Source organism: Babylonia areolata, chromosome 30, assembly GCF_041734735.1.
Source record: "Babylonia areolata isolate BAREFJ2019XMU chromosome 30, ASM4173473v1, whole genome shotgun sequence".
Lineage (NCBI taxonomy): Eukaryota > Metazoa > Mollusca > Gastropoda > Neogastropoda > Buccinidae > Babylonia > Babylonia areolata.
The window spans coordinates 9,435,096-9,452,353 of record NC_134905.1 but is presented as its reverse complement, the minus strand read 5'-3'; the positions used below and the strand labels follow the sequence as shown (position 1 = coordinate 9,452,353).

Genomic DNA, 17,258 nt, shown 5'->3' with positions numbered 1-17,258 from the left:
CCTGAGGAGAGCAGCCAGAATTTCATGCAGAGAAATCTGTAGTGACATAGACTAACACAGTACAGTGTCTTGTCTGGGTGGGAGTGTGTTTGTCCAGCTGTATTTAAAGCCAGTCCAGTTTTACATTCACGATCAGATATCAGTGAGTGTAGCCATGTTTCAGATTATTTTGAAGGCAAGTCAAGATGGGGCTGGTTACCATTAATGGAGAACCACAAATATATGACACTGTCACAGTTAAACATACAGGGTTTACAAAAAGAGGACTACTTTGGAACTTGCTGTTTTCCTCTTTGGGGGGATGGTGAAGTGATGCTGAATCCTCAGCAAACAGCAGTACATGCAGCCAGTGTAATGACCCCTACTCATAACCAGACCTATTTTCTTACACATGCAGTTCCAGTGTTTCCATGGCCGAAACGTTGATTTTTCAAATGCATTTTTCAAGCTGTTCATGGTGCAGATGTACCTGAAACAGCCGTCAGTGTGTTCAGTGAGAGGCCAGTGGCAGACCATTTCATTATGAAAGCATTCCTGATTTTATGAAGTGGTCTTTATCTTTCTGTAAAGTCTGAATTTGCTGTTAATTTGTGATTGTATTGTATTACATTTTTGCCACAACAGATATCTCAGCGTGAAATTGGGGCTGCTGTCCGTGGGGATGGTGATAACCACAGTGCAGTGCCACCCTATCTTTCTGTCTGCAGTGCATTTGTTGTCATCATCAAAGTGGGTTTTTCCACATAATTTTGCCATGGACAACCTTTCACTGCTGTGGGTTCTTACATGTGCACTAAGTGCATACTGCACACAGGACCCCATCTCGTCCAAATGATTAGCGTCCAGACCAGTACTCAAGGTCTAGCAGAATGGGAAAACATAGTGTGGGATGAAAGACAAAAGTTATGAATACAGGTAAATAGAAGGCTTGAGGAACTCTGCGCAGGGAAGAGGAGTAAAATCCACTGTAGTTATATACATGTATTTGTGTGTGACTGAAAGCCTGACAGAATGACACAGGAAACAAATGATGAGTACCGAAAAGGCAGCTCTTAGTCGGCTCTACCCAGGAAGGCAGCCTGTTGTATAACTGCATGACTGTAAACCACTGAGAACTTGGATAAGTGCTATATAAGTGTCCATATGAATCCATCAAATCAATGTTTTGCACTGTGTACTCTGATGGGCAGGCATCCGGGACAGCAAGTACCGAGTGCATGTGGAGGAGCCCCTGGCCAGATTCTATGCATGTGAGTCACTGGTGATTTAGTTGTGGAACACCCTCCCTCCATTTTCCCTTCTGTCTTCTGTCACAGAGAAATCTGTTGTGACTATAAAGTAGTACAATACAGTGCAAAGCACCATGACAAGACACAACACAATGCAGTAGTTCTCTGTATCACATCTACACATACAGACATCACTTCACAGACTTAATTGATTCACAATGTTCTTTACACTCTTCTTCTTCTTCTCAACTCTGTGAAGAGTCATTTAGGCGTTGCTCAGAAGAACTGTTCACCATCTTCCTCCAGGTCTGTTGGTTCTCAAAGCCTGGGTCTCTGGAAATGGTTTTCCTGTCCATTCTGCAGTGTTGTCAGTCCTTCATTATTCCTTCATCTTTCCCTCTGTCTCCCTCCCTCATCAGTTCTTTGGGGGACTGTTTCAGCAGGGCCATTGGACCTTGTTGCATGGCCATACCAGCCCAGGTTTTCTAGCTTTTCTGTACACACTGCTGCAGTGCAAGACAAGTCCATCCCCCTGGTGGCGGTGAATGAGGAAGAGGAGAGAGTGGTTCGAGACCCCTGCTTCACAGCACTGCTGGAGGGACTGGGGCTGTTCCCTGCAGACGCTGGGCCCAGCTGTGTGTTCTGCCGCATCCCCCACTTCCTGACGCCTGCCCAGCTCATCATCAAGGCCCAGCAGCTTGGGGACATCGACCTCAGTGAGTGCATGGCTCGGAGTGTGGGTGTGTGTGTGTTTCTGCTCTTCCTCAAAGCTCAGATATTTGTGCTGTGTGAGTGAGCTCATCCGTGAAGCTCAGATGTTGTGTGTGTGATGTGTGTGTGTGTGTGTGTGTGTGTCTGCTCATCTTCAAAGCTAAGATATTTGTGGTGTGTGAGTGAGGTCATCCATAAAGCTCAGATGTTATGTGTGGTATGTGTGTGCTCATCTGCTAACCCCATATGTTTGTGGTGCGTGTGTATGTGTGTTTCCATCCACAAAACTCAGATATATGTATGTGTTAGCTCATCCACGAAGCTCAGCAGCGAGCTATAGTTATCTAATCAACATATGAGACTTTCATTACTTGTTTAGCATTGTAATGACAGTTATCAAGAGAAGACTGCACATTGTCAGTTTGCAGTGAGGGTGTTCTTGTTGGAATGGGGGAGCGTTGGTGGACTTTGTTATTTTGTAGTGCTAATGCATATGTCACCAAACGTTTCAACCATTTCTCTCTCAGAGATAACAAAGAACTTTTGTATGTTGTTTATAATTCACACTCCTGACCCTCTGTTTCAGGTATGGTGAAATTCGACCTGACCCAAGTCCAGGATGATCTCAGCTTCACGGAGTTCACTCCCCTCTTCAAGGACCCTGACTCCGCTGATAACCAGAAGACAACTCCCAACTCAGATATCAGGTAAATGCTTTGTCTTGTAAACTGTGCAGACAATCTGGGTTATCGATATACTGCAATAGACGTTAGTTGTTAGAAATATGAACAAAAAAACAGGTACAGATTAAATTTAGAAGAAAAAAAGGCATTTCAGAGGTCAGATCCTCACACAACATGTCATTTATTATCAGAGACATTCAGTTTTCTTATAGACTGTTCTCTTTTTTTTTCTTTTCTTTTTTTTTTTGCCCCACCATTTGTGTGGTTTCAGTGCCACAAATCCCCCACATGCCTCTCATTTTCTTGGAATATGATTGACTTTTATCTGAACTGAACCACATTTGTCATTGTTGGGACAGTATTTCACATACATATCTACACGAAATTGTTATTATGAACTTATAACCTGTTATAGTATCTTCTACATGTACAATGTGACAGTCATCATATTTCTACATGTACAATGTGACAATCAGCATGATTTTTCTGCATGTACAATGTGACAATCAGCATGATATTTCTACATGTACAATGTGACAATCAGCATATTTCTACATGTACGATGTGACAATCAGCATGATATTTCTACATGTACAGTGTGACAATCAGCATATTTCTACATGTACAGTGTGACAATCAGCATGATATTTCTACATGTACAATGTGACAATCAGCATGATATTTCTACATGTACAATGTGACAATCAGCATGATATTTCTACATGTACAGTGTGACAATCAGCATATTTCTACATGTACAATGTGACAATCAGCATAATATTTCTGCATGTACAATGTGACAATCAGCATGATATTTCTACATGTACAATGTGACAATCAGCATATTTCTACATGTACAATGTGACAATCAGCATGATATTTCTACATGTACAATGTGACAATCAGCATGATATTTCTACATGTACAGTGTGACAATCAGCATGATATTTCTACATGTAAAGTGTGACAATCAGCATGATATTTCTACATGTACAATGTGACAATCAGCATGATATTTCTACATGTACAATGTTACAATCAGCATATTTCTACATGTACGATGTGACAATCAGCATAATATTTCTGCATGTACAATGTGACAATCAGCATAATATTTCTGCATGTACAATGTGACAATCAGCATGATATTTCTGCATGTACAGTGTGACAATCAGCATGATATTTCTACATGTACAGTGTGACAATCAGCATATTTCTACATGTACAGTGTGACAGTCAGCATGATATTTCTACATGTACAATGTGACAATCAGCATGATATTTCTACATGTACAGTGTGACAATCAGCATATTTCTACATGTACAATGTGACAATCAGCATGATATTTCTACATGTACAATGTGACAATCAGCATGATATTTCTACATGTACAGTGTGACAATCAGCATGATATTTCTACATGTACAGTGTGACAATCAGCATGATATTTCTACATGTAAAGTGTGACAATCAGCATGATATTTCTACATGTACAATGTGACAATCAGCATGATATTTCTACATGTACAGTGTTACAATCAGCATATTTCTACATGTACAGTGTGACAATCAGCATATTTCTACATGTACAATGTGACAATCAGCATGATATTTCTACATGTACAGTGTGACAATCAGCATGATATTTCTACATGTACAGTGTGACAATCAGCATGATATTTCTACATGTACAGTGTGACAATCAGCATATTTCTACATGTACAATGTGACAATCAGCATGATATTTCTACATGTACAGTGTGACAATCAGCATGATATTTCTACATGTACAATGATAATCAGTATGATATTTCTACATGTACAGTGTGACAATCAGCATGATATTTCTACATGTACAGTGTGACAATCAGCATGATATTTCTACATGTACAGTGTGACAATCAGCATGATATTTCTACATGTACAATGTGACAATCAGCATGATATTTCTACATGTACAATGTTACAATCAGCATATTTCTACATGTACAATGTGACAATCAGCATATTTCTACATGTACAATGTGACAATCAGCATATTTCTACATGTACAGTGTGACAATCAGCATGATATTTCTACATGTACAGTGTGACAATCAGCATAATATTTCTACATGTACAATGTGACAGTCAGCATGATATTTCTACATGTACAATGTGACAATCAGCATGATATTTCTGCATGTACAGTGTGACAATCAGCAATCAGCATGATATTTCTACATGTACAGTGTGACAATCAGCATGATATTTCTACATGTACAGTGTGACAGTCAGCATATTTCTACATGTACAGTGTGACAATCAGCATATTTCTACATGTACAGTGTGACAGTCAGCATAATTTTTCTACATGTACAATGTGACAATCAGCATGATATTTCTACATGTACAATGTGACAATCAGCATAGTTCTACATGTACAATGTGACAATCAGCATGATATTTCTACATGTAGTGTGACAATCAGCATGATATTTCTACATGTACAGTGTGACAATCAGCATGATATTTCTACATGTACAATGTGACAATCAGCATGATATTTCTACATGTACAGTGTGACAATCAGCATGATATTTCTACATGTACAGTGTGACAATCAGCATGATATTTCCAGCTGTATTTTATTTTTATTTTTGGGTGTCATTCTGTGGAGGTGAAAACAGACTGTTTGATGCTCAGAAATTATGTTTGATGCTCAGAAATTATCTTCTCTTTCAGATATTTTTGATCTGCAGTCAAAATAATTGGGAGATAAAGCCCAGATTCAAAATCCACATACATTTTCCTTCACAAAATGATTTACTTTCTTTCTCCTACAGGTTTTGTACTGGGGAAAAAAATAGACAAACCCCTAAATCCTCAAAATTCCTCGTCAAGGGGGTAGCTTTTATTTACAAATTTTCTGGCGCTGAATGTGTTAACAGTGGCATGAGCATTATATTTCCTTATTATTTTATCACAGTCTCATTCTATCTCAGTGATGGCATGAACATCATTTTACAGTTGCTTCCCCTTTTTTTACTTCTTTTTTTTTTTATACAGTCTGAGACTATTTTGACAAAGCCATGAGCATTATTTTTGGCATTTCTTATTGCGTTTTCAGAGTTTGAGGTTATTTCAGCAATAGCATGAGCATTATTTTTAGTGCTTCCATTGCCTCATTACTTTTTACGGTCTGGGACTGTCAGTACAAAGGCACAAATGTTTGTTTTTTTCTGGTGCTTGCTTTTTACACTTACTTAACTTCTTCATTATTCTTTTTCAAGGCAGTTGTGGTGGTGCATATAAGGATCAATCCACACTATGACACCTCTTTGAAACTGAAACTGAATGAAAATGAAGTTACGTCCTGTTTTTCAGACCCACGGTGGAGACCCAGAACCACCAGTGGCTGCGCTTTGTCTGTCATCTGAACCGATCCAAGGAGGCCACGCCCACCCAGACGTGAACACACACAACCAGATATTTTCTCCAGTGTACCTGCTTCAGGTCCTTTTTTCTCATTCCTTGCAGACCTAAAGTGAAGAAAAAATGAAACAACAGAACGGATCAGTCCATGTGTATCAATAAAGTGTTCATGTGAGTTCAGGTTCTAACTTGGTTCTTATTCCTCAGCAGTCAAAACAGTGGAAAGGAAAAAGGATTGGATCAGAATTTGTGTCCATGTTTATTGATAAAGTGTTCATGTGAATGCAGGTCCTAACTTTGTTATATCTCCACAGTCCAAAATGTGGAGAAGAAAAAGGATCAGATCAGAATTTGTATTGGTGTATAACACTGTGTTGATCAAGGGCATGAATTGATGGATTAGCATTATTGTCTGATGCAGTGTTCATTTGGGCCTTGAATGCATTGGAGAGCGATTGGCCAGACTGGTGTGATCTGCATTCATCGTCGGTAGTGCCACTCTGTTAGTGACGGATTATGTTAATGAAAAATATGTGTTTGGTGTTGTATGAAGCATTGTCACTCGCCGCCTTTCTTTTGTTGTGTTTCTGACATAGTGGTGTGACCACCCTGTGTATATTGTGTGCGTGGCTTGTACCAACTATGTGTAATGTGGGCGTGGCCTGTACCGACTGTGTGTATATTGGGCGTGGCATGTACCAACTATATGTATTTTTGGCGTGGCCTGTACCAACTATGTGTATTTTGGGCGTGGCCTGTACCAACTATATGTGTTGTGGGTGTGGCCTGTGCCAACTATATGTATTGTGGGTGTGGCCTGTGCCAACTACGTGAGGCGTTGTGTTGCGCTGTGTTTCATGCTGATTGCTGATGTCACCACCTGTTTTCAGTCTCTTGACGACGAAAGTAAATATACACGATAAGTGCTGTGTACTGGTTTCAGATGTCAGTCTGTGAGAGAAATGGTTTGGGTTAGTTCATGTTTACTGAAGTTGAAGTTGGATATTTTGGTTAGTTCAGAAAAAAAAAATTTCTAATATAGTATGTGTGTATATATATATATATGTGTGTGTGTGTGTGTTGTTTTTGTAGAAAAGGTGTTTTGAGATCATTGTATCACAGTTTGAGATAAAAGAGTAGATTGTTCAAAATTGTGTACAGGAATTTTAAAGATTTTTTTCTTTTTATTGTTTTTATGGTTTTGTCACAAGGTGTTATGAGGAGATCGTTGTATCACATTTGTGATAAAAGAGAGAGAGTAGATTGTTTAAGACTGTATGCAGTCATTGACTGTTAATTATGACAGTAGTAATCTCCTTTCCATTTGTTGACAGCTACACCTGTATCATGACAGAAACTGTTTGATATTATGTTGTGCACTACAATCAGTTTTCGGTTTTTTTGTGTGTGTTGTTTTAACCACCAACCCCCTTCCCCTGACCCAACCCCACCCATACCCCAATATTTTGAAAGTAGGGATATAAAATCTCATTTTTCTCACAAAATGATTTGTTCAGGGATGCCACATTTCAAACAAACAAACAAACAAAGAAACAAAAACTGAAAAGCAGTCAGGAATTAACAGCTGCCATATGTTCAGATCAAAGTCTTAACCCCAGAGAATAAGACCTCTCAAGGCTTTGGATCTATGACTGCCATGGAAGAGTGAATAGCATAAACTGATGAGTGAGAGAATCCTGGTTTGATTCCCATAAGAAGTAGGAATGTCCTGGATTTAGTGCACTACTGAGTGGCTCCTTCTGAGTACTGAGGGCTAGGGTCTAGTGGCAGGTTCTCAGGTTTGATTCCCATCAGAAACAAGAATGTTATGGGATTTCTTTACTCTGATCAGCTCCTTCCCAAAGCCAAGTGCTAGGGTTGACTGGAAGGTTCAGGGCTCGATTCCTAATAAAAACAAGAATATCATGGTGGGCTTTCTGGCTCCGATGCTTGCTTTCCCAGAGTTGAGGGCTGAGGTGGACTGAAGTTCAGGGTTTGATTTCCAACAAAAACTGGAATATTGTGGAGTTTGGGCCCTGACCAGCTCCCACCCAGGCTTCAGTGTAGCAAGGTTTTGATGGGAAGACAGGGCAACAGTTCAGTTTGTGTTTCAGAGATGCACCTTCCATAGTGTTGACATTTCCTGACAGCATTGCTGGTGTGTGCACCTCTTGGGCCTCTTGATGCAGAGATTTTAATTTTATGAAGGAAAGCTCACAGTGTGTCCTGAACGAGATCATCATCGTTGTGTATGCTCAAAGATAGTCCCTCAAGCTGGAACAGGTGTTATTCAGAAGAGTGACCCTAGGCCTGCACAGCTTGGCCTTGTAAGGGGCTGAAAGGTACAGGAATACTTTATTATTACTATCAGAGAAATTGTTGACACGTTTGATGACACAGAGGTGATACATGCATTACCTCCACATAACAGCACAAAGTCTGATCGGCTTCAGGCAGATGGTTCCTCCTGATCTCTACAGTGGATGTCTACAGCGTTGTTGCCACTGTGGTCTTTAGTCATCATGCAGCAACAACAATAACCAAACAAAGAAGTCAAATTCTAACGCTGTTTGTGAGCAGGAGAAGAATCCAAACCATTATCTGCAAGATGGGTGATTAGTTGGATGGCTGAAGAAACTGCCTCCAACACAGATGTATTCATGATTAACACACAAAAAAAAGAAAAGAAAAAAAAGAAAATCCTGGTTGAAAATGATCAGTTAACATTTCTTTGGAGGAAAATTTCTCTTCATTGAAGGAAATATATTTTGTATAAAACAACAAAAAAAATTCTTATAATTAAAAACAAAAAAAATCTGATTGTTGTAAAAGAATCTGCCATCCTTGGATCCACTGAGATGATTGTGCATGGTCAGTACAGTGGGATCAGTGCACCCTAAACGAATAGGCTGTAAATATTCTGCAAAACGCCATACAGTCAAGTGCCTGTGGGGAGAGAACATTCATCCACAACACAAACAAAATGCACTTGCCAGGTTCACAAGTGTGGACAAAAATGTCCTCCACACAAACTATTTTCCTGCCCATAGAAACCATGCATGTTAAACCCCTCTCACGTGAACAGTAATTCCATGTCTAACATTTTTTAATGGGGAGAGTTTCTTTGAGTACGAAATTTGTTTTTACATAAGTATTATTATTAAATATTCTTCCGGTCACCATTACTGATAGCAGAAATTCATACTTGGATACTCATATGGCAGATGTTGTGTATAATTCAGAGTATTTATTATTGATCTGATCATCAATAGCTAGCTTGTCTAGTAATATACAGTTTTGTATATGATTGTTCTATGTATATATATATGAGATGAGGAACTACTACTTTGTGTGCTCATCCTTGTGTGGAAGTACATATATGGGTATATCACTTGGTTATGTGAATGTTACACAGGGAGGAGTCAGTCTCTGTTGGTAACCTTTTGAACATTATTTTACAAATAATGTAAGCAATATGTTTGTGTTTTTTCATGTGTTTGGATTTCATCTGTCAGCAAGGAAGCTTGCCAGTTCTCTTGTTAACTTATTGCCCCATGTTAATCTCCACAATATGGCAAATTTCTTTTTTTTATTTTTTTTATTTCATTTTGGTGGGGTGGGAAGGGGTTTAAAGCCTTGGATGTGGGTAGTTCATTTCAGCACATAGTCCTCATTGATCATAGCTCATCCAGAGTTAATGTTCTTTTAAGGTTTTTGTCACCAGCATCGTTTTTTTCTTCTTCATCACCTAAAAGTTGTTAGTTTCACAGTGAAGTAGTGTTGTGTCTGTTGGCACCAGATGATGAATGAAGAGTTGTATCACTGGGAAAGCTTGAGTCTCAGGTCATGGCTTCGTTAGTGCTTTGAATCAAGAGTTGTTAATTAATGTTAGAAAAAGCAGGGAGTCTTGGGATAATTTGTGTTTATGATTATTTATTTATTCTTCCAGCAAACATTGTGAGGAACATGTTTGTTCTGGAGAACGTATGTTGTGTGTAGTGAAGTCTGTTGTGCAATATGTTTTTAGAGAGATTTAGCATAATTCACCGAGCAGGTCATTTTTTTCTCTCTTTTTTTGTCCAAGCTTGATCCACAGTTAAGTACCACGTTTTCAATGCTTGTAACAATGTATTATACTTTTTTCGCTCTTTAGAATACTGGTTTATGCCACTGCTTTCCCATTTCTTGAAGAAAAACATTTTTAGATGTAACACTAGCACATTATATGTTATTTTTGCCAGTTCCTGCTGTAATCTTTGGCTGAAATAGTTCTCTTTGGTATTTAGACATTTTTAAAAGCACGTAGGATATCAGTTTTGTTTCATTTAAAGACAAGCAGCTGGGTTCACTGTTTAGCCCTTGCTAGAGTTTGACGTCCCTTGTGTTGCACTTTTATAAGCCTACAGGACAGTACTCTCTTGCCCAGTTTTCATCAGCAATTCCCGATTGATAGTTAGAGGGAAACGACCCACTTCATTCCTCCCTGTCTTCTAGAATGTTTGAAGATTGTTTATGTCTCTTGTACTGTCTGTAGTGTATGAGTCACAGGCAGTGGGAAAGTCATGTTTATGTCTCTTGTACTGTCTGTAGTGTATGAGTCACAGGCAGTGGGAAAGTCCCAAGTCACTCACAGACATGGTTGGTCAAAATGGTGTGCTCAAGCAAAAATCAATCTCAACTAATTTTTTTAACGTTAACAGCCTTAAAAGTGGACCAGGAAATACTGGAAGATGTGGACAGTGGAGAAGAAAACCTGTGTAGTGGTGAGGGTGATGATTCAGGTGCAGATCTGGATAATGATGATAACTTCATGACACAAGAGTGAAAGTAACAGTGATGGAAGTTTTGCGCCTGAGACGGATCAGTCTGGGTCTGTAGCAGGCCAGGAGTAAAGTGACAAGTGAACATGAACCAGTTGCCAGCACAAGCACTTGCTCTGTCTGTGCAGGTGCAAAGGGAAGGGGATGAGGAGAGTGGTGGTCATTCAGGCTCACCACCAGCGTGGGAAGGGAGGGTGGGATCTGTTCAGCATCCTTATTACTCAGAACAATTTCATGTGTGAGTGGTTTGATGTAATCGTTGTCCCTGTTATTCAGAACAGTTTTTCATTTTTTTGTGATTATTGAGAATTTTTACATACATACTAAGTTGAAGGTTTCAGTAGGTGCTTACTGTTGAGAAGAAATGATACCGTACCATATTTAAGCTGCCAAAACGTGGTATGACAGTTATTTAAGTCGTACATATTTTGGTGGTGTGTATTGGTTATCATTCATAATTTGTTTTGAAATCTATCACTGTATTGCATGTAACATGATAACCTGTGGTGATATGCAAGTTATCACTGTTAAATGGGTAATGTGTTGATAATTGTGTTGTGTGCATGTGATACACCCATTATCAATGTGTTGTGTGTGATATATCATTTGTCTATGTGTTGTTTGTGTGTGGTACATCAGTTATCAGAGTGTTGTGTGTGTGTGTAATACATTGATTGTCAGTGTGTTGTGCATTGATGATGGGTCAGTCTCTGTATTAAGTGCTGGTGATATGTGTCAATTATTGTATCATTATAATGTTTTGAAGGAAGCACCGTGGCAGAATCAGTTAAAGAGTCTGACTTCTGATCCAGTGGTCACCAGTGACCAGGGTTCGAGGCCTGGTTTTAGTATGGTGTTGTGCCCTTGGGAAGGCACTTGACTGAGGATTATTTCCCACCTACCAGTGCTGAGTCCCAGACACAGTTAACATGAATTCACTGCCCCAATGGCTGTGAAAGACCTTTTACCTTGTTCTGTACAGCAGCCCTGTGTTATTGTTGCTTTGTTTTGACCAAATGTGTCTTGGATGGATTGGTATTCGTATTGAATCCATCAATCTGCGAGAAATTATTGGATGTTCACTGCAGATCCTGTCTACCTATGGAAAGTGTCTTGTGTACATGTCACTTGAAGCCGATTTTATCTGTGCTTATTCTTCAGGTCTTTTATTATTAATGGTGATCTTATTATCGATGAAGGCCAATTTGAATTGTGCTTATTCTTCAGGTCTTTTATTATAAAAAGTGATCTTAGTCAAGACCAATTTAAGTTATGTTTATTCTTCAGGTCATAGTATAAAAGGCAACCTCAATATCACTTGAAGCCAGTTTTGATTGTGGTTATTCTTCGGGCCTTCTATGACAATGAATGTCATGCATTTAAAAAAAAAAACAACCTCTTGGTGTTTCATTATCAATGTTGTCCTTACAATTGTTGGCTTGTTTAGAAATCCCAAGTTTGTCTTTGTGTGGCTACAGTGAGATATGAAGAAATGTGTTGTCACCTTAGTCCCTAGAAAACAATTTTATATTCATGTTAAAATAAAAGCATTCCTCGAAGTTACTGAACATTTTGTGATCAGAGACTTTGTTTTATTTATCTGTTTTGTGTGTGTGGTTTTCTTGTCAGTAATGTGCACCAGCAAGCACTATAAACTTTATGAAAAAGAAAAAAAACAAACAAAGCACATAAGATTTAGGAACATTGAATGGTCTTTATCGTTATTTCTTTTTCTTCTTATGTAAATTTTTTTCCTTGTAAAATTGTATATTTTTTCTTTCTTTCTTGTATTACATTTTTTTAAAGTGTAAGGTGCAGTCATCACCTTTCTTAAGAACTAACTGGTAATCCCCAGCAAAGTATGTTGAAAAATCAGTCATTCTGAATAAATTATCCATCCTCCTGCTTTTGTAGGCAACAGGTCAAATGTCCATTATTTCTGCCAACAGTGTTTGACTTATGCAGTTAAATTTACCCTCACTCATTTGGCAGTCTTAAGCAATGCTCAGGAAAAAATACAAACACACACACAAAAACCAGCATTTAACCTTCGTTGGCTATCTTGGGTCGTACACGACCCAGAAGGGTACAAAAACGCAAATATCTCAGCCAATTCTTCATATTTTTCTACGAAATTTCAGAAGTGCTTCCTACACCTAAAAGGCCAACTTTTGCAAAAAAAAAGAAGAAAAAAATTCATTAATTAGTTAATGAGTAATTAAAGGTGGCGTTTTAACTACACATAGACACTTGTGTGGATCGTGTATGACCCATGCTTTTTAAAGAGGAAAAAAACGTGGTCACCCCTCGAAAGCTCATGTGGGTCATGCACGACCCATACCTTTTTAAAAGTGATTTCAGAAGGTTTGATTTGCAATTGGTGAAGAAAAATAAAGAAGTTTTACTTTCAATAGCCTCACTGCACCACTAATCTCCCACTACCCCCCCACACCCCCTCCTCCCCGCCCCGTCCCTTTAGCCTGTCTTCAGCTATAACCCCCTTCCATCCCTTTCTCGAACAGCACGTACCTGTGTGACTGAGTATCTTTGATTGTGCATGTATAGGATTTTTCTCTAACAGCATGTACCTGTGTGACTGAATATCTTTGTGCGTGTATAGGATGCTATGAGTCATCTCTCTCTCTCTCTCTCTCGCTCTATCTCTGTGTGCATAAGTAGGGTATGTATGTGCATGTGGTGTTATGCGTTTGTGTGTGTGATCAGTTGTGTGAGTGTGTGTATGTGCGTGTGTGTGAATGCATGAGCATGTGTTTCTTCTGAGTGCGTGTGCGAGCGCATGTGTGTGTAATCAGTTATGATATGTTTTCCTTTTCTATATTTTGTTATAAGCTTTGGAGGAATATACAGGTTTTTGTCTCTTTACAAAGTATGGGTCGTGCACGACCCACACAAGCTTTGGAGGAATGTACAGGCTTTTGTCTCTAAAAGGTATGGGTTGTGGACAGCCCACATGAGCTTCCGTGTGTAGTTAAAAGCGACAGCGATATGGGTCGTGGATGAGCCACATGAGCTTCCATGTGCAGTCAAAAGCGACAGCCAGTGAAGGTTACTTGTATCACATTTAATCCAACCTTCTTACTATGACCCACAGTAAATATCCTTCCATCCTGCCAGCTTCTTCTGTTTCTTTTACGCTGCACTGGATTACACTCAAATGTCGTTACAAGAGGGCGCTATACAGGCATGCATAGGGGAGGTAATACACTAATGGAGGTCACTAGCCAAACATACTTTTGATTTCTCTGCAAAAGCGGGGTAGAAGCTTGCTCAGGCCAGAGTCTGTTATGCATGTGTGAATGTGTGTCTGCATGTTTTACATTTATTTGCTTATTTATCATCATTGTTGTCTCTTTTTTTCTTTCTTTTTTTTGTGCTTAGAGCTGACTTCATCAAGATTTTGCGCCTTATAAATAGTAGTAGTAGTAGTATTTTTATGTATTTATCTTCTTCTTTTTTTTCTCAAGGCCTGACTAAGCGCGTTGGGTTACGCTGCTGGTCAGGCATCGGCTTGGCAGATGTGGTGTAGTGTATATGGATTTGACCAAACGCAGTGACGCCTCCTTGAGGTACTGATACTGATACTGATACTGCACTATAAGGTCACAGTATCTAGATTAAAAATAATTTCAGGGGAAAAAATCCTTTGTTGATGGGGAGAATCTGGGATCGTTGGACAATGTTTCAAGCCCAACTTGTAGTGGCTGGGTTTGCAAGTTGAACTGGGTGTGATCCATTCCTCACCCCCCTCCCATCTCCTACTGAAGTGTTTCCCACATGCCACCCCGTCCACCCACTCTCTTACAGCCGTACCCACACTCAGAATTCTTTGTCCTTGTGACCACCATTCCCCCTGATTAAGCTAGGTTTCAGTTAAGTTTTTGATGCATGAAAATTACAGTAGAGGTAATCAAGATTACAGTGGTAAGCATTGACCTGTTGCGGTCCACTTGAATTTTAAATGTTATGATAGGAGGGCCAAGAATCATCAACACTTCTTAGACATATTGTTCAAAGTGTTTCATTTGAGTGTGCTCGCTTTCAGCATCACTGGTTTTTAGAGTTTCATCAGTCTTCATTCAGTCAGTCTTCATCTGTGCAAGCAGCACTGTTATTTTAAACATCACATACATAGTACAGCGAAACTGTAATTTTTATCAGTGTGTTGGATATGTAATGTTATGTGCCTGGTACATTGTGTGTTAGGTTCCTTGGTGGCCCATTGTGTACCCTTGCTGGATCATTGTGTACCCATGGTTTTATGGAATCATGTTCTAGAGCTCTGTATTGTGTACTGATGCTGTTGTTCTTTGCATTTCATGGAGAATAAATGTTATCAGTTTGTGGGTCTTGGGTTGTGCTTTGGGGTGTATGATAGTTGTCTCTGACTATGAGTCGTATGACCATCAGAACAGCAGAGTAGGCAACTGTTGTCCTGACCCCCTGGGCTTGTATTTGATAAAGTGGAGAGTGTCTTGCCCAAGTTACATCCCCATTCCTTGGCCAAGAGGGGGTAGAGTTAAAAATGACACAAAACCCTGGTTTACATATGCTAATTTTGTATGTCTGACCAACACCTTTCTTTCTTTCTTTCCTTGCTGTGTGCTACAATTTAATTCACTTGAATCCATCAGTGGACTTTTATGTATGATTTTTTTGCCCTTCCATGTAGACAGCCATTCTCTGATTTTGGGAGTGTGCGTGCTGGGTATGTTCATATTTCAATACCCCCCAACACACACACAGCACATATTGTCACCAGCATATATCGCTACTACTGCAGTTGATAGTTTGTAGTGACACTCCCAGTATATATATTGTCGGCAGCAACAATTTGTGCCAAGGTGTGACAATATGTGGCATGAGAGTTGCAACCAAGCAGTCATCCCACCCAAAAGATAGACTGAAAAGGAAACTTCAACAATGATAGTTGGCCTCCTTTGGTCATGGCTGACCGTGGATAGAGTATATCCGACCTTATGTCTAATTGGGCTGTCTGCTTGGACCAAGCAGCATCGCCTGTGACTGTAGAGACCGATGTGAGAGAGACTGTCTCTGTCGCTGTGGTCACATGTATAAGCGGATGTTGGTCTGTTGGCTGCCATCCCTTTTCTGCGAGCTCGCTTTTCTGCTGCAGCAGCTGACAGTTTGTCTTCACCAATCCGTAGCTGATTCTTGAGAGTGCTTCTCCAGCTGTTGCGGTCATCTGCAAGGTCCTCCCAGGACTCAGTGTTGATCTCAAGCACCTTCATGTCACGTTTGCAAATGTCTTTGTATCTTAGCTGTGGGCGGCCGATGCTTCTCTGCCCCATGGCGAGCTCTCCATAAAGGATGTCTTTTGGGATGCGACCATCTTCCATGCAGCTAACGTGGCCCAGCCAGCGCAGCCGACGCTGTCTCAGCATGGTATACATGGTCGGGAGGCCAGCGCGAGTCAGGACTTCGGTGTTTGTCACCTTGTCTTGCCAGGAGATGCCGAGTATGCGCCGTAGGCTTCTCAAGTGGAAGGTATTGAGCCTTTTCTCCTGATGAGCATGTGTGGTCCACGCCTCGCTGTCATACTGCAAGGTGCTGAGGACGCAGGCATTGTATACGGCCATCTTTGTCTTCATGGTCAGTTTGGGATTTGTCCACACTCTGTGTGAGGCGGGCTAGCATTGTGACTGCCTTCCCGATCCTCTTGGCGATCTCTGTGTCAAGGGAGAGGTTGTCGGTGATGGTGGACCCAAGGTAAGTGAATTGATGGATGGCTTCAAACTCGTAGTCATCAATGGTGATGGCTGGTGGAGATGGCGTGTCTTGGCCTAGGACGTTTGTCTTCTTGAGACTGATGGTCAGACCGAAATCTTTGCAGGCCTGGGAGAAGCGGTCCATTAGTGACTGCAAGTCCCGCTGGGTGTGGGTCACAACTGCGGCATTGTCAGCAAATAGCATGTCTCTGATGAGGGCTACGCAGACTTTAGTCCTTGCTCTGAGGCGGGCTAGATTGAAGAGCCAGCCATCTGATCTGGTCTGCAAGTAGATCCCTTCTTGCGCTGTGCTGAACGCATGCCTCAGGAGGAGAGCAAAGGAGATTCCAAATAGGGTGGGGGCGAGGATGCAGCCTTGTTTGACACTGCTGCATACGTCTAAGGGCTTGGAGAGGTTACCATTAAACTGCACCATCGCTTTCATGTTGGAGTGGAAGGACTCCATCAGGCTGTGCAGTTTGGGGGGCAGCCAATCTATCGAAGAGCCCTGAAAAAGCTGTCCCTGCTGACTAGGTCAAAGGTGTTGGTGAGGTCAATGAATGCAACATACAGGGGCATCCTCTGCTCTCTGCACTTCTCCTGGATTTGGCGAAGGGAGAAGATCATGCCTACCGTGGATCTCTCTGCTCGGA

The 17,258-nt window shown here is 40.5% G+C and overlaps 1 protein-coding gene across 1 annotated transcript in view; it reads left to right on the top strand.

Annotated features, from left to right (window-relative positions):
- The window catches only part of LOC143275671 (protein timeless-like), a 60,981-nt gene extending 45,763 nt beyond the window's left edge, over window positions 1–15,218 (top strand). The window contains exons 20-23 of the mRNA XM_076579951.1: window positions 1,191–1,250; window positions 1,742–1,945; window positions 2,527–2,647; window positions 5,991–15,218. Of these exons, the coding sequence (XP_076436066.1) occupies window positions 1,191–1,250; window positions 1,742–1,945; window positions 2,527–2,647; window positions 5,991–6,078 (473 nt within the window). The 3' untranslated portion in view covers window positions 6,079–15,218. The remainder of the gene's footprint in view (window positions 1–1,190; window positions 1,251–1,741; window positions 1,946–2,526; window positions 2,648–5,990) is intronic.
- The last annotated feature ends 2,040 nt before the right edge of the window (window positions 15,219–17,258 follow it).